Here is an 18,872-nt window from a genome sequence, read left to right as displayed (position 1 = left end):
TATTCTTTTGAGTAATCAAAGCTGATGAATTATTTGTACACTTTTTATCATTTTAGTTACATTTTCACGATGATACTAGTAAGATTAAAGTAATGGCAGTTGGTCATTATATAAACACAATATGCTGCAATCCAATCACTTGAAAGAAATATGACTTCGTCTTTAAAATAAGTCTCAATTTACTGAATCTTGTTTGAATCTTTACAAGTTTCAGACGAGTTTTATCAATAACACCACGTTTCTATAAGATACATGAAACATGCTACGAACAAGTACCAAAGACAATACTCACATTAGAGAATAATAATAGGATCAGATAAGTTTAACTTTGTGCTTGCAAGAGCTAATATTAACTTCTGATTAAAACAAGCTGCTAACACAGATAATAACTAGCTAACAGAAAATAACATGCACTGATCTTACACTCTTCAAATAAAAATTATAATGCAGTGTTTTATAAGTTGGGTATCTTCTGCTCTTAGCAATATTTGTACCCTTCATCAGAAATACGGCAAGCTTAGGAGATTTTCATTAGTTTTCAATCCATATTTTGAGTTCACAGTGCAAAATAATCCATACTGTAAAATATAATTGCAATAATAGATTACACTTCACAAAATAGTTATATACATACATATTAGAAACGCTAACCAGTACTCTCAAGGAACGTAACTTAAAGTAACTTTGAATTTTACAAATATGAATGATTTATTCAGATGTGGGTATTTATATTATATGTTATAGAAATGGTATAACTATGTTTTAAAATCTCACATTTACTTAATTTCTAACAAACTTTCCATTGCATTTACAGGCTCTGTTCTATTTGTTGACTTAAGGCCAATAAACATAAAGAAACAATACATATTTTGCATTGTCAGACTCAACCACTTATTTAAGTAGAGTTTCGAAAGATGAAAATAAGAAAAGGGTAAATAAAAATAAAAACATTTAGCATTTAATAAGGAAAATGTGAACACTATAAAATTAGCCTAAATACCAGTTGGTCAAAAGTTTAAAACCATAGCAAAAAAGAAGTCCTAATTAGGGTAGGAAATGCCCAATAAAAAGTCTCAGTAGTGAGTTGGACAGCCGTCATTGAGAATAACTTCAAACATTCGCTTTGGCATGTTCGATATAAGCGTTTGTAGAAGACTGGCTGGAATGGTATTCCCAGTGGTGAAGATGACTTCACGAAGATCATGCACAGTTTGGAATTGACCTCTATTTCTCTAGACTTCCCTTGCCATCCACCCCCAAACATTTTCAATGGGGTTCAGCTCGAGCGAACACGCTGGATGATCCAAAATAATCACGTTATTCGCCATGAAAAAGTCCTTTGTCCTGGGGCTTTGTGGATTGCAGCGTTGTCCTGTTGAAAGATCCAGTCATTTCCACACAAGCGAGGGCCTTAAGTCAATAAAAATGCTTTCTCCAACATGCCAACGTAGCCAGCTGCTGTTTGATGCCTCTGTATAACCTGAAACTCCATTGTTCCATGGAAGGAGAAAGCACCCCAGATCATGATGGAACCTCCTCCACTGTGTCGTGTAGAAAATGACTCCGGTGGGATATCCTTTTCGTGCTAGTAACGTTGGAAGCCATCTGGACCATCCAAATTATTTTTTTTCCCATTAGAGAACAAAACCTTTCACTATTCTACGTCCCATGTTCGGTGCTTCTCAGCAAAGTTTAACCGAGCTGTTTTGTGGTTGTGAAGGAGGCGTGACCTTTGAAGACGTTTACGGTTTTTAAAGCTTTCTATCGTAGATGCTGTCTTATTGTTTTTTAGCTGCATTCTGCGTCCGTGAGAGCCTTAATCTGGTTTGACGATCGGCTGGTGTCTTACCGGACAACCCGTTGAATCCTCCTGCTCAACGTCGGCGAAATTTTCTTGGGCCGACTACTTGAAATTCTCGTTCCGTACTTCTCAGGGTCTTTTATGAAATTTGCAACAACAGTTTTACTACGTCAAATCTCCCCAGCGATGGCATGTTGAGAGAGACCTTACTTTTGTACCTCGACAATTCTGCCACGTTTAAACTCTGTCAACATATGCCTTTGCCATATTTTTACCCAATGTTACACAGGAAATGTCAGTGGGAGATGTTGACACGCTAATACATGAACACAAATGATTAAATTTTGTTACGTGTTTACCGATAACGCTTCGTTTCAGTGTGGTCTTAAACTTCTGACCAGCCAGTATTTAGGCTAATTTTTTAGTGTTTACACTTTCCCTATTAAATGCTAAAAAAGGTTTTATTTTTATTTTCTCTTTTCTTATTTTCATCTTTCGAAGCTCTACTCAAATAAGTGGTTGAGTCTAAGAATGCAAAATGCATATTTTTTCTTTATGTTCATTGGCCTTAAGATTCTGGCCAGCAGTGTATAATGTTAATTTTCTTTCATAGAATTTGGAGAGTTCAACAACATTTTGACGTCACGAATGGTTTAAAACTACCGACCAGCTAGTTATAAGACGAGAGCCATGCTTTTCTTCAATTTTTCATCGTTTGGAATGTACTTTTTTTTTTAACTCCAGCTCAAAACTCTTCATTTGACAATGTACAAATGTTGAATTAGAAAGATACATCCAAATCTCGAATTATAAACAGCACCTAAACATACTAAAATATGTGGAGTAAATATAAGGTAACCTTTATCTCATAAGTACATTTAGCATTATTTTCAATACATTATCATGCAAAAAAATCACCTCACACAATAAAAACAAACGTTTATCAAGGTAAGTGGTTACACTGTACAGTAAAAATAGTTCATTGCATGTAACAATGTTTTTGAACAGTGACGGACATATTGGTCCAATCCCATAATATGAACTAAATCTATTGAATAAATAAAATTAAGATATCAAAGCCAGTCCTTATCATCCAAACAATGAACAATATTTTTCTTAAACTCACTTAAAGTTTCGTCTCCACAATATCTAAAGGTAATCTACCAAAAGTTGACCACTCTGTTAGAAAAATAAAATTATCTTAACTGAAGATGATTCCTACCCTACCAACATCTATATTTTTGTCCTCTAACCCTTCTCGCGGTTAAGTATAAAAAAGATGGTGCCTCAATACTATCAATTCCCTTTGCAATTTCAAACATCTCAATCAGATTCATACGACAACTTATCTACCCAAGGCACTATTCTAGTAACCCTCTTCTGAACCTTTTCCAATAATTTAACGTTCTTCCTAAAGTAATATGCCCTTGAATGAATACAATGCTAAAACTGTGTGCTAGCCAAAGACCTGTACAGTGAAATTATAAATTTTTGGACTTTTACTCAATATTTCAGTAGATACAACCTAAAATCCTATTTGCCGTGCTACTAGTAAGAGCACTCCACTTGGTTGGCTTAAGAGACTGATCAACTATAACATCAAGACCCCCTTCTTTTATGATATTGTTAAGGTTATTTCCAACCAAATTATACTTACAATTTAAATTATGATAACCCAATTGCATTATCTTGCATTTAGTATTATGAAAACCAATGTCCCATTTATTTGTCCAACACACTAAATCATTTAATCCTTTTCTAAACCAACATTATCCATTTCACAGCTAGCAACATACAAGACCGTAATATCACCTGCACATTTTAGTAACTTATCGTCATTGACGTAAATCAAAAAGAGCAAAGTTCGTAAAAGTGAACCCTGAGGTACCCCACTTGTAACATTAACCCAGTCTGACTGAAGTACATTTATAATAATCCTCTTATTTCTTCCATCCATCCAGTTTTCTATCCAATTTGCTAACTTATCCCTCACAGCTATAGAGACGTCTATAAAAGCTTTTTATGTTGCACCACTTCAAATGCTTTCTGAAAATCTAGATATACCAAATCTACACATTTACCGTCATCGAGGTAAGCAGTAACCTTTTTAAAGAATGTCAAAAGATTTATAAGGCAAGATTTTCCTCAGTAAAACCAAGGTGAATATAACTTTATAAAATTTCTTTGCAAAACATCTTTTATCAGATATTTCCAAACCTTTTTCTTTTTCCACAGTTGATATAAGACTATTATGCTTATATTACTGGGACAGTTTTTATTACCTCCCTTGAAAAAGGGTAGGTACCTGCCTACTATTCAAGGAGTTACAAAAAATAATAACAAATGGCTTACATATGCAATTTTTGATCTTCTTCGAAACCTTTGGAGGAAATATTTAACTTAGGAGCCTTATCGTTCTTTAAACTTCCCAGTTTTTTCTTAAGCTTAGAATTAATGCAGTCACCTTGTTCAATCTTGTTTCTATCTTTCAGGCGTCCAAGATGTGGAATACTTCTTAAATCTTCATTAATAAAAACTTAAAATAAACAAAATTTAACAATCCAGCGACTTCATAATTATCAGATACGAGCTTTCGTTTATGAAATCTCAAGGGTCCTACCACCATTCTGACATTTTGTTTACCTGTAGTGTACTTAAATAAATACATGCTATTGAATTTACATTTTCAACCAACCTTTTCTCATACATCCTTTTGAATGTTCTAATTTCATGTTTGATCAACTTTTTGATCTTATATAATTTTCTAAACTCTTGTCATGCCAGTCAATTTAAATTTATTATGTTTTATTTAATTTTATCTCTTTCACGCTTAACTATTCGTCGTGATTTCTTTAAGCAGTAGACTGTAAGATTTTTAATAGTTTTTCTTCCTCTATAATTATTTTTCCTCTCTGTTAACAAAGATCTGACCTGGCTTCCTACATTTCCTTTAAATAAAACAACAACTTGAAATCAGCATTTCACAGTTAGTATCTGAATTCCAGTTCTTACAAACAAATTTTTCGTTTTGAAAGTTACCTGGAAAATATTTTCGTTATTAGTACTGTTTTGACTACTATTAAACTTAAGATAACACCAAACTACAAAATATTAAAATTTATCAACTCATTTATTTATGTTATTCGTATAACTCGGACAAAACAGATAATGGCTGAAACACTGTATTATTACAGCAAACACCTTATTTCATCAACTAAAATATAAATTACAACGAACATTTTATTTCGTCAACCAGTATATATTCTCAGACCATCAAATATTCATCTTCTTAGCATTGAACAGCATTTTAAGCAAATTACAGCGTAGATAGCTGCACAAATGACCTGTCTTTGAAAAACAGCTTTAGTATATAAACACGCAATTTCACGAGGATCGAACTAGCGAATTATATGTAATGCTTTCAATCCTGGGACGAAAATATTTAGACACTAACTTTATTTCTGTATGCATATAATTTCAAACAAAAGTGCGAACTTCTATATAGATTTAAGTATTTTAGCACTCAAATACTCACTTATTAAAAGCGTGCGTTTTTTAAGCCAAAAAATCATATCATCCCTACAACGCTAGATTTTTAATAAACAAATCTGTTATAATCAATAAGTATAATAGATAATAGCATCTATTTTGAATATATATATAAAAACGAACAGATCTTTCGTTTATATATATTTATATATTAAAATCACGTCCATTGAATAAATAGATTAATATCGAGAGAAAGATTATAAATAAAATTTAAAACAATATTATTTATATATTTTACTTATTTTCATGAAAAGCACGCGCACTGCACGAAGATGCTCAGTTTCATCTTGACACACTTTTAACGTCACTTAAGCGTATCAAAACAGCTAAAGACGGAAGATCTGTATATTGAGCAAAATTGTAGCTTTACGTAATTTTAAACTTCTACATATTGTTTATATGCACTGATATGCTTATGCTTTAGAGCAATGCGAGAGAAAAGATAATTCAGAATCAAATTAATTTAGAGGCACAGCAACTAATAATAATTAATAACCTATGTACACGCGCTTTAATTCTATTATACATATAATATCTGATAAATTACAAAATTATTGTCATAAGTTCACGACAATTTACTTAATTTGTCCCATTTCGTGCCACAGACTCTCTAAACCAATATCTAGAAACTAAATTTTACTAGATCTCTCCAAAATAATAATTTAAAACTATCAATTATAATGCAAGTCTGGTAACGTTATTTACCTATGCATTGATGAGCTAATTGCAACCTTTTCTAGAAACACAATGACGACTTTTGTTTATTTTAAAGACTGTATTCCGTACTGTTTCGCACGCAATTAATTTAGTAAGGGTATTATCAGATTTTGTTTTTCTGTTACATTTCAAAGAACGAAAATCTTGTTGAAATTCCAGTTCATATCATTAAGGAGGCGTTGTTATTCAAAGCACTGGAAACTCCACCTATTGTGACACCATTTCCACAAATCAGCAACAAGAAGTTCATCACTGATGTCTAACCGAATTTTCTTGATGTTTTAACAGATATCTGAAAGAAAATATTATAGTCATTATTCTTACCCACTAACAGTGCATTAGAATAAATACTAATATACTGTTACACCAATAATACCAGCAATACCGGAATTCTTTTTTATAGAAACGGTGAAAAAGCCCTCTTGACAAATTTCTTAACCATATATATATATTATGGAAGCTTGTATTCGATTATTATTAATGTGTCACAAATTGATAATAATATATAAGGTGTGTCTTCCCACCTCCCCACCTCCTGTTTTTTCAAACTAGGGAATTCTACTACACTCCCAGTTCTCATGCACTCAAATACTATTAACTTAAAGTGAAAAACTGGTTTTCATCTATCATTTAATAAGAATTTTTATAAGGTGCTTATTTTTTGCTTGTAAGTATGATGTTTATCTACATCCGTTTTTATTTTTCCCAGTAGTGTTCATTTGACTCGAAACAAAATTATTCTTATCAATTAAGTTTATATGCTCTTACAGCAGAGCCACATCGGGCTATCTGCTGAGTCCACCAAAAGAATTAAGTTTATTTTAAATGTTTTTCAACCTTCAAACTATTGCAGCTTCTTGGTCTTTGGTTTCTTCAAATAAGTCCTGACGAAATTCTATATGTTCTGTATAAAAGAAAAGTTCATCATAGTATTCTCAAATAACCTGTAATAAAGTATAAACTACACTAAAACTTAATTATCTTTTCTTAATGGATATAAAGAATTTAATACCGTGTTGTGAAACAAAAGTCCAAAGTTATGCCCCTTTTTCTTAAAGACCGATATGACCTAAACTAAATTATGTACCTTAATGTAACAACACAAGACAGACAGACTCAAATTCCTTACTCTTATCGGGATCCTTTGTTACAAAACTAGCATATGCTCGCTAAAGCAATTCAACAGTATTTTTCCTCAAGAAAATGTGAATATAATTGCTATTCTGTATCACAATGACGTACGGACGAGTGAATAAGTTTTAACTAAAGTAGTAATTTCATAAACTTACTTTCCTCTGGCAGTTCCTCTCCCCTGCTAAATTGTAACATCGCATAGTCGCTATGAATACCTCTCCCAAATGTAGGTAGTTTTCCACAATTAGGCAAAGATAAGTCGGCATACACTAATCCATCGTTTGTAATTCCGGTAACCTATGAAAAAAGAAGTACATGCACATTTTGTACAATTATTCACAGACCACTTTTGGCAGGACAATGCGAAATAACATACTACATATCTCCACCAAGATTTATCGAAATCCGATCATTTTTGAATGAATTGGAAAGCGAAAATATTGTGAAAAATCGGTTTCCATGTTTATCGTGATCTTGCATCCAAAAACTTTTAAATTAGGTCATAGTCTAAACATAAGCCAACTTTAGTCCAAATCTGTTCAGCCATTTTTGAGCAATCTTGCTGATAAACGCACACATGAAAGTAAAAAACATAATCTCTCTCACATTCAGTGACAGAGGTAATAATTGATATTTTAGAATGTTGGCAATGTTATATTAGGCACGTACGTATATACACCTCTTAAAATATTACAAATACATAAAAAGTACAGATACACTTATTGCAAATTTTCTTCAAAAAGTGTTTTATAAAACAGCATTTGTTTCTTTGTTTTACATTTCGCGCAAAACTACTCTAGGACTATCTACGCTTGTCGTCCCTAATTTAGCAATGTAATACTAGAGGAAAGGTAGCTAGTCATCACCACTCACCGCCAACTCTTGGACCACTCTTTTACTAACGAATAATGAGAGTGACCGTTCCATAATAACGTCCCCACGGCTCAAAGGGCAAGCATGTTTTGTGTGACAGGGATTCGAACCCGCGACTTTCAGATTACGGGGCAAGAACTTTAACCACCTGGTATAGAAAGGAAGCTTTTCCAAACGTCTTCTGTTTTACATGAGCTACTTTTGTAGATTTTTCCTCCAACATTCCTCTACAAGTGTCACTCAGACAGTTGTCGCTTATTTTACCTGTGTTTGCTCATCATGAATATTCTACCCAAATCATCTATAAAAATAATAAATGTGAACTTTATGCTTCTGGCGGAAAGTTGTGATTGGGATAATAATAAGTTTCTTCATAATCCCGCACAGACTAATGTGATTTGAATAACAAATATGTCAGCTGAACTTGGAACAGGTTTCTTGACTGTTAACCTTTGTTTACCTGTCACATGTAACTATTAATATTTAATCCACATCTTTGGAACTGTAGAATTGTTAACTTCTAGATGGTAGGTTGGAACCCCCAGTGGCTCAGCGGTATGTCTGCGGACTTACAACGCTAAATTTCGGGTATCGATACCCATGGTGGACAGAGCACCGCTAGTCTTTTGTGTAGCTTTGTTCTTAATTCAGAACAACAACATTTCGGGTTTCTTTCTTTTTTCTGATGCGATTTCTATAATTCTCGTCCCTTTCTAATGTAATAAATTTCTTGTCTACAATTCAACTTCAATTTGCACAATCAGTGATCTTCATATAAGTCCTTTCTCACATCTGCAGTTTCCTTACTCATCTGCGAGTCTGAAATCAATGGGTTTAACGTAGTAATCTTCTTGCATCCTCTTCATAGTTCGTTTAGCAAAACGGTGTACCTTGTGTATTAAATAATGTTAATCTAAATATCTACAGTGCCATCTGTTAACATTCTTTGACATATTTTAGTTAAGTATGTCTTTAAAGCTTGATAATTCCTCTTCAGTCTGATTGTCAGGCTCTTTCAAAATCTTTTCAACTTTCTGGGAGCTGTCCTGTCAATCTCCATCTTTTGAAACCTTTGAGCCGCATTTTTTATTATGATGGTTTTCTGCCACGTCTTCATTTTTTATTCTACTATTTGATATCTTTTGCTCTATGTACGTTCTTGGTCCTGTTTTTCTATATTTCTTTCGTGTTTATTTTTAAATTTATTCTGAACATTTTCATCTTTATTAAACCTATTCGAAAATATTTTCAATTCCGCTACAGCCTCTGAAACATTTAGCCATTAGACCCCCAGTGGCGCAGTGGTATTTGAATACCTGTAGTGGGTATAGCACAGATAGTCCGTGTGTTGCTTTGTGATTAATTAGAAACAAAGAAAAAAACAAATTTAGACATTTTAATTGTTAAAATACTCTTGACAAAAGCTTTTCAACTCTATGATTTGAGAGATAAAAACAAATCACTCACTTGTTAATAAATTAAAGTTTTAAGAAATATAAATGGTAAATTTCTAAAGTCACTTTTGGCCCATTATGCAATTATTAAACATAATTAACACATGCACACAATACTGTTCTACCATTTTAATAAGCCAATGAGAGATTAATTTTGGTTTTCTTGCTTTTTAATTCTGAGAAATAAATCTTGCAAAGAACTATTTTAAAAAGGTATATTTAATAAGTCTATTTAATAAAAACATGGTTACTGAGCATACTAACTCAGTAAGGCATGTTGTTGCTATAATTCGAAAATTTGATATCTGACATAAAGATAAGAGATATTGAACCAACCACAGTTTGTACACAGTCCATAAACTTCAGTGCCAGAACAAACCTTTTAAATAAAAAGACGACATTAATATTAACTTACTACCCACTCTAGTTTTAGCAAACATTTTAAATTAAAATTTTGAACAACAATTTCCTTTTCTGAACAAATATGAAACTTAACTCTTGGAGGCTCTACGTTAACCATACATTTATTATCTAGCTTTGTAATCATGAAAACCTTTTCGTCTTCTTATAATGCTTTAGTAAACAACATAATCCATTTTACTGTGGGAGGAAATAGAAAACAACAGTCTGTGACATTTTCCGCAGTAGACAGAATGAAAATCTCAAACAACAATATACGGGAATCCTACTCAATCTAATAAGCGCTCCATATCTAATCTTACTAACCACCTTCTATATACGCAGTATTATTAAGTGTTTGAATAACAAACAGAGTTGAAAAGATCCGAGACGAAAACTTCATCAAAACCGAACACTGACACATCATTCAGTGTTTTCAGCTGAATATATATCCTTCTTCTTTTATCACCTCAAGAACCTGAAATACAAACTAATATATCAGACACGAAAATCCAATCCAACACCATTTACTTTTCGTATATGATGAAACCAAAGTAGAAAGATCAAACATGTAGTTAGGAAAAGAAGGTGTAAATCGTAAAATTTTCGATACTAAAAGAAAAACTGGTGACAAACACAGAAACGTCATTTTTAGGGTATCATGTCACTGTGAACAGATCTAAATTTGAAAAACTAGAAGACACTTTGAGGTAAGAATGAATGATTGAACATAGGGTATACTGGAAGTGTTATTGGCACATCAACTCAGACAAATTCTGGAAAATAAGAATAAACAAAGCATCTCTATATATCAACCTATGTTGTTTGTCTGTGGATGATATTTTAGGTTTTAAGAACAAGGGTCGTTCATAAATAACAATTCCTCCTTATGTCAGAGCTAGAAATCTCTTTGTGGTCATCGTTTATCATATCATTACTCATTTCACAAATCACTTTAAAAAACCACCGTCCAATCACGTCACATTGACTTCAATTCACTCGTATACAGTTTAAACATTGCATAAACCAGTGCAAGTTACAATTAAACAAGCTTTAAAAATTGCTTTTTCAACACAATTCCACGCGGTTCACCGAATGTCGTCCAGAAAAACCAAATAGATAATTCGCTTTATGAAAGTTGTTGTTAATTTCATGGATACTGCCGACATAATAATTCAACATGGATGCTTATTTGAGTACTTACAATTCAAGGGAGAAAGACCACTCCCAAGAAACAAGACAGTTTGTTCAGGAATATAACCACAAACCCAAAAATCTCAATACATTGCTACCATAATTATATGTATAACCCGAGTTCTACAACAGTGATACCTCAACAAAAAATCAACAAACTCAAACGTCTAGCAAAGACAAAATCTTGATTGACAAACAAAGAAAAACACAGCCATTAAGAATATTTGAACGAAAAACCAACAAGTTCAAACACCAATTGAAGAAATCAAAAGTATAGACTAATCTATTAAAACGCTATCTTATTCTGACTATCGTAAAGAGATCAATGCAAATGCTTGCAGTAAGATGACTTAAGCTGAGACAATTCTGATTCATAAACTGTAGCTTGCAACACTAATTTAAAAATTCTCCATAGTGGTTGATTGTCCCAGTACATGTTCAAGCCCACAGAAATATCATTTGTTGATTACCAAGAACATTCCGAGGGTAGTCTACACTGCTGAAAAGCCCTTTCACGTACACCACATCCAAGAAATCCAAGTAAAGACTCGAACAACACTCTTGACGAACAAACCATTTTTTTTCTTTTCCTCCATTTTTTATTATGATAATTCGTAATTGATTCATTGTAGGTACTACTACATTCCGTATTACCTTACTAAGAATGTCCTTCTTTTTTCAATTTTATTTCACAGCCCAGGTCATATCTTCTTTTTTTCTTTAACGACCTTATCCCAACTAATTCAGGTCGGCGGTACTTTTATAAGCCAAACGTTTCCATACCCGCTTAGTTGTCTTTCTTGACAATCATAGAAAACTAGCATATTCGATGAGAAGATTTGAACTCGCAACCCTCGCATTGCGAGTCGAGCGCCTCAACCAATAGATCATGCCAGCCCCGCTTTTGAGTAAAATTTTCGGCGAAAGACCAGTTTCATCCCCACGACATATTGTCTAGAAATGGATCTTTTGATCTCCTACTCGTTTCGTTGGATCTTGTAAGTGTAATCCCATTTATTTTGTTTTAGTTCTATATTACTTCAATTCTCATTTAAAGTTGTTTTATTTTCTTCAGTAGGTTAACGTCTTGAGCAAAGTTGGAATCTGGTTAAATCTGTGACAGGAATTCGACGAAGGCTTCTTCGTTGAGACAAAATTAATTTCAAATATATCCTCTTTTTTTCACAAAGAATTTCTAATAATCTCCTAAGCCATGAGTCAGGAGAAGAGGGATCGATTGATCTTGTGAGCGCCCCTGGTTTATTTATCTAAACCCAAGTACCTTCCATGGAAAAAAAAAAAAAAAAATAACTTTCGAAACATTGTCCCTGAGGTACTTTTGTAGATTTGCCCTTTAATATTGAAGCTAACAATATCACCTTGAGCCAAGTAGTTGCTGCCTATTTCATTTATGTTTGTTCATCCATAAGTACTAGCTTACTTATGTTAGCTAAATCTTATGAGAAGCATGCATTTATAACTCGATTTTTCTTACTAATGAGCGCATACAATAATAAACACAAACTTCTCCATCTTAGTATTATGCTTGTTTGTTTGTTTGTTTGTTAATTTCGCGCAAAGCTACACGAGGACTATCTGCGCTAGCCGTCTCTAATTTAGCAGTGTAAGACTAGAGGGAAGGCTACTCTTGGGCTACTCTTTACCAACGAATAGTGGGATTGACCGTCACATTATAAAGCCCCGACGGCTGAGAGGGTGAGCATTGGTGTGACGGTGATACGAACTCGCAACCCTCAGATTACGAGTCGAACGCCTTAACCTACCTGGCCATGCCAGGCCTCGTCTTACGCTTTGAAAATTTTACCAACAGTGTGATTGAACAACTTTTATTTTTAAAACATCCAAATAATCGTAAAGTCTTAGGAAAAAGTCAAATTATCCAAGTTCGGAAAAAGAGTGATAAAAAGAAGGGAAACCTTCAAAGATTTTTATTAGTACTATTCTTTAAATTTGAGTTTAGAAACGCGAATTTACTGAAGTGTGCTCAGTAAAGTTAACACGACTCAAGGTAAAGACATGCATTTTTGACTAACGCAAAGTAAAAACACTACCTTGACAATGTTTGTGTTCGTTTACAAAATAAATAAAGAGGGTTCTCATGGATTATTTAGACACACATAATTTATCTGTAATAGCTAAACAAAAATAAAGTGTAATCACTCTAAAAGTTCTTCAAGGAATATCACATTTAAAAAAAAACGGTTGGTGAGTGTTTGGAATTAAGCACAAAGATACACAATGGGCTATCTGTGCTCTGCCCACCACGGGTATTGAAATCAGGATTCTAACAGTGCAAGCCCGCAGACATACGGGTGTGCTACTGAAGGTAAAAATGGTTGTATTGTATAGTACCATAGATGTAAACCGTTACTTCTGATAAGTTTCAAAATATTCTGCTATTTTTAACATACATATTCATTGTTTATTTGGATATAATGTATTATTTGGCAATAGACGTCGTTGATTATTGTTAATGAGCATAAGCCTTGCCTATATGGTCTTAGTGCGAATATATTCTTTGTAGAAAATGTTAACAAAACTTCAAAAAAGAAGCTTAGACAGGATAAGAGCGTATGAGCTGATGTTCATGAATCAAAATAAGCCTAGTTCATATTCTATATTAAAGCTGGCAGTTAAATTCTGATTAGCTAAAGAAAGTAATTAGTGAGTGAAAACTGCAGTCATATCGTTTATATAATGATAAGTTGCAGGATGAATAACGAATGAAATATCCTTTTATTTGTACTTCCGTTTCGACATTACGTTATATATTTCAGAGATAATGAGTGTAGTAGATGAAGTTAGTAAAATTTTATTAAATATTGCCTTTATTAATATTGAAACTTATATTCATGCTATTGACTTGTGGAATTGCAACTGTTCATTTGCGTTGTTGTTTTTACAAGAATCTGCCTTGATATTATTTCACAGCAGATCAGTGACTGAGACATCTGTCAGTCTTATAAGAATCCAGTTAAAATACTAACGTAAACAAGGTGATGTTTACATGATATAGGTTACAATAATAAATGTATCGTTTGCAAGAAGAGTAATTATGTTTCACAGAAGCTTCAAAATACGTGATATAATCATAACTTGTATAAAACATTTTTTATAATGATATGCAGAACTATTTAATGGTAGTGTTATATTATATAAAGATGCTAAATGTAACTCCTATTCCATTATTTTAAGGATTTTTTTCATTGGGCACCTAGCTTTTATGTAATATTTAACAATCAACAGACCTTTTTATCAAGCAGTTTACAGCAAAGATACGCTCACGTATAAACATGTTATTAAAAGAAAATCATGCTTTGTGTGAGTTAATACACAAATAACAATTATCTTTTTAAAAGCAGATCTACAACCCTTTGAAACAATAATGTGCAGAATAATTATTCCGAACTGTTTCTACAGCGTCAATACTTCGTTTTATTATTTTTAAAAACATACAGTTATATTACAGCTGTAACGGATTTACCGTTATATGTTTATCTTAGTACCTCTGCTCATATCATCACAGATTTATATTTTGCATATGACGCATATTATTGACTATATTGCGCATGTCCCGCTTATTTTAGAAATTTGTAGAATATTGTTGCGTGTAAGAATTAAAAATACTTGGTTTACCATAACGCTGGTGTGTTCGTTCATTCTAGAAAATTCTAGTTTCGCATGGTTCGTATATGAAAACCAACGCGCCAAGACACAGTATTATTATTATTGGGCAACTACAGTCAGTGTACTATAAGCAAAGGAAGATATAATTATCATCAACGTCTATTAATCGGAGAACTACAGAACTATCCCGGGACTGTTTATAGAGTTCGAATATTGCAAACCGTTCGACTTCAGTGAATTACTTCGGACATTATTATTTCTACGAAGACATTAAATATCTTCTCTGAAAGGATTCAGCTTGCGCCCGGTGTGAGACAATCCAAGAAAAGACATCGTTAGATTAGGCGAGGTGTAACAAAATCAACTCAGAATTAATTTGCTCGTCATGTATCTGGATCGTCGATAAAATATTCAGTCCTAAACCGGAAAGAAGACTCAGCATTGTTTGTACGATTGTAGACATCTCATATATGTGTGTGTTTTTCGTATAACAAAGCTACATTAGGCTATTTGCTCAGTTCAACGAGGTGAATCGAACGCCTGAATTTAGCGTTGTAAATCCGAAGACTTACCGCTATGCCAGCGGGGACTCTCTCATATATAAACCATCATTTATAATAACTACTAGTAATAAAGGTTATAAATTGTATTTTGTTTGTTTGTATATTAAAACATATTTTCGTTAAAAAGCTGTGCATCAATCTTGTTGGGAAATGCAATTTTTTCATTCATAGTAAAATTCAATTAACTTCGAAATTTGAATTCAAGTTTCCGGTTATTTGAAAATGTAATTAATAACGTACGTAACATAATAAATCAGAGTCTCGTCTGGGATAAAAGTACAATACGTAACACAGCTAAAACCTGGGATTCGATAACCCGCGATGGGCAGAGCAAATAGCCCAATGTATATTTGCTCTAAGACAAACAAACAATTTATTATTAAAAAAAAAACAACAGGCTATTATGTTACAGCTTTCTATTTCATGTTACATATTTCGACGTCTTCCCAACTGTTTTTATAAATATCATAAATATAATTGTATATTTTTGACGAATAAGTTTGAAATAACATATATCTTCAAAGGTGCATATATATCGAAAGTCCAATACTTCAAAACATTGTTAAAAGTGAGAATAAAAAACAAGTTCAAAATAAAAATCTGAATTATAAAAATATGTGGTACAACGTTATGTTTCACAGGTTTCTTAAAGTTATTTGTAAAACTAAAAAAATAAAATGACATTTTTATTTCTTATTTCCTTATAAATATAAATCCGCTCTTTTGACTCACAGATATTTGAACATATTACTTCTGCATCTAGTATATGAACTGGTACATGCTTTAAGTTTATTCTGCGGTTTAGAAGACAGCGATCCTGTTATTGTTTCCATTTCAGGTCTGGAAGATAAAGATTTGTTTGAGAAAAGTTACATGCAGTGGAATTATGGTTGGACGATGTAGTCTTCTAAAACTGGTAAGTTTGCGAATCCGCATTTGTGAAAGCAGTGTTTTGCTACTAGTAACACAATTACAGGAAAGTAATCTGGCAACTGACCAAGAAATATTCTCGTAAAAAATGTACTACGTTTTCTGGTAGCTTTATGCGCATGTACTTAAAAGCGATATACGTTTTACTAGGCTGAACTATAACAGAAAATCAAAAATATGATAAGATGTTAAAGATGCCAAAAAGTTATTTAAATATAACAAACATGATATAGAAAGTAATAACTTTAAAGAGATATTTGGTAGTAAGTGCACTAATTTGTATCCGGTAACCTAATATGGAACCAATTAACTAATCTATAATCCGCTCTTGCGAGTCCCCTGCTAATACAGCGGTAAGTCTACGGATTTATAATGCTAAAATGAGACGTTCCATTCCCCTCTGTGGACTCAGCAGATGGCCAGATATGGCTTTGCTATAAGAGAACACACCGCTCTTTTGACACATAGATATTTGAACATATTACTTCTGCATCCAGTACATGAAGTAGTATATGCTTTAAGTTTATTCTGAAAATGTATAGATTTAGATTAAATATTGCTAAAACTAAGCCCAGCAAGGCCAGGTGGTTAAGGCACTAGACTCGTAAGCCAAGGGTCACGAGTTCGAATCTCCGTCACACCAAACATGCTAGTCCTTTCAGCCCTGTGGGCGTAATAACGTTACAATCAATTCCACTGTTCGTCGGCAAATGAGTAGCCCAAGAATTGGCGGTGAGTGGTGATAACTAGCTGCCTTCCCTCTGGTCTTACACTGCTAAATTATGGACGGCTAGCGCAGATAGCCATCGTGTAGCTTTGCGCGAACTTCAAACCAAACTAAAACTAATACTAAAAAATCGAAGCAAAATAACTAAATGAGATAAAAAATAAATCGAAAATGAATAAATAGAGAAAAATTATTCGTCTAACTAAGCTTATTTTCTTTACGCTATCATTTTACTTTGCATATATTTTGAAAATGAAAGGAATATAGAGTTATGAACTATATAATTAGTTCCACAGAAATATTAAACTCTTACCAAGCGAGAATTTGACACATCAGATATTATTCAATATTTAAATTTGAACATGTTTTGTTTTTATGACTGTTTCGTATTTTGTTTAAAGAATACCCAAGAAGGTAAAGTGAGCTGTGACAGAGATACTGGCCCTGTATGGCCAGGCAGTTAAAGGCACTCGACTCGCACTCTTACGGTCGCTGGTTCGAATCCCCGTCGCACCAAACATGCTCGCCATTTCAGCCGTGGAGGCGTTATAATGTTTCGATCAATCCCACTATTCATGGTAAAAGAGTAGCCCAAGAGTTGGTGGTGGGTGGTGACGACTAGCTGCCTTCCCTCTAATCTTTCACTGCAAAATTAGAGACGGCTAGCGCACATAGCCCTCGAGTAGCTTTGCGCGAAATTCAAAACAAAACAATGATACGACTAAATGCAATTATTTAATATTATCATACAAATAACTAGGCTAACGTTTTACGCTTTGTAAGCCTTCTCCTTAAAAGATAAGACGGACTGAGACAGTAAGACGACTAAAGGTAATACTTTAATGTTGTCACACAAACAACTATGTTTTCAGTATACGTGTTTTATGCTTACCCCTCTATAGGCTCTCTGAGAAAAAACCGTGTTTTCGTAAATCGGTCTTGTTCCTGCTTGTCCGTTTTCTGTGTTTTGGTACAATGGCGTTCGATTTTTAGGACCTGTGGCATCTGTGAAATAAAGACATATTCCTGATGATTCTGAAAATAACAAACTACTTATGTTTTACGTGTTAATTTTGAGCAATTTCTATTGCGTAAAAATGCTCAATGAGAGAAAAACTGCAATATAGACGTTAGAAATACCATTCATATAAGTAAAATAATATTTTTTAAAGAAATTTTGGTTAAGCATAGCATAGAAGTGCTTTTAGGATGTAATGTTTCTCGAAATTGGTCTCAACTAAAGAAGAAATTGATCTGAGATTTATGCGTTTTTATGCCATCACAGGATTAGGATTTCGAAAAGTATACGCGTACACATGCTAAACGTAAACTGTCTTTAACTGAATACAATTTTTACATAATTGTTATCAAATATGATATATGAATTAAATAGGTATGATCACCTACCATGGAAAAGTTCTCTATGTTTACAAAATTCGGAAGTGATAAAACACAGCCTGTTTTATGTTCGTTAATTAATTAATAATTTGATTCTGACGTTTTATCCTCACGTGATCTGATATTTCCTAATAACATCTGGTATTTCCTGTAACGCGATAAATGGAAGCTATTTTATTGGGTAAATAAATATGAAACATATACAGTTAATGTCTAAAACTGTTGTATTTGTTTAATAATTATTAATGTCCTTTTTTTCTTACTTTGCTCTAGGTACATCCACACACATATATATTGCTTTATTTTGTATAAAATAAGACATCTGATAATAATTTTCTGTTATAGTCATTACAGGGTACGTCGAAATAACAATATAAAAGGTACGTGAATTTTTATGATAGTCGTCGCTACAAGATCAGAAGTACATTTAAAAAGATTCTAAGTGTTTATACTTAACTGTTTAGTAACACAACCATATATATTAC

The 18,872-nt window shown here is 33.1% G+C and overlaps 1 protein-coding gene across 2 annotated transcripts in view; it reads right to left on the bottom strand.

Moving 5' to 3' along the window:
- Positions 1-2,320: 2,320 nt before the first annotated feature.
- LOC143238808 (hemicentin-2-like) overlaps positions 2,321-18,872 on the bottom strand; it is a 193,228-nt gene continuing 176,676 nt past the window's right edge. For both annotated transcript variants that reach the window (XM_076479356.1, XM_076479357.1), the window contains 3 exons: positions 17,882-17,994; positions 7,357-7,498; positions 2,321-6,359 (listed from right to left, as the gene is read on the bottom strand). In XM_076479356.1, coding sequence (XP_076335471.1) covers positions 6,349-6,359; positions 7,357-7,498; positions 17,882-17,994 — 266 coding nt within the window. In that variant the 3' untranslated portion in view covers positions 2,321-6,348. The remainder of the gene's footprint in view (positions 6,360-7,356; positions 7,499-17,881; positions 17,995-18,872) is intronic.

Source organism: Tachypleus tridentatus, chromosome 13 (assembly GCF_004210375.1).
Source record: "Tachypleus tridentatus isolate NWPU-2018 chromosome 13, ASM421037v1, whole genome shotgun sequence".
In the NCBI taxonomy this organism is placed as follows: domain Eukaryota; kingdom Metazoa; phylum Arthropoda; class Merostomata; order Xiphosura; family Limulidae; genus Tachypleus; species Tachypleus tridentatus.
This window is presented reverse-complemented; position numbering and strand designations above follow the sequence as displayed.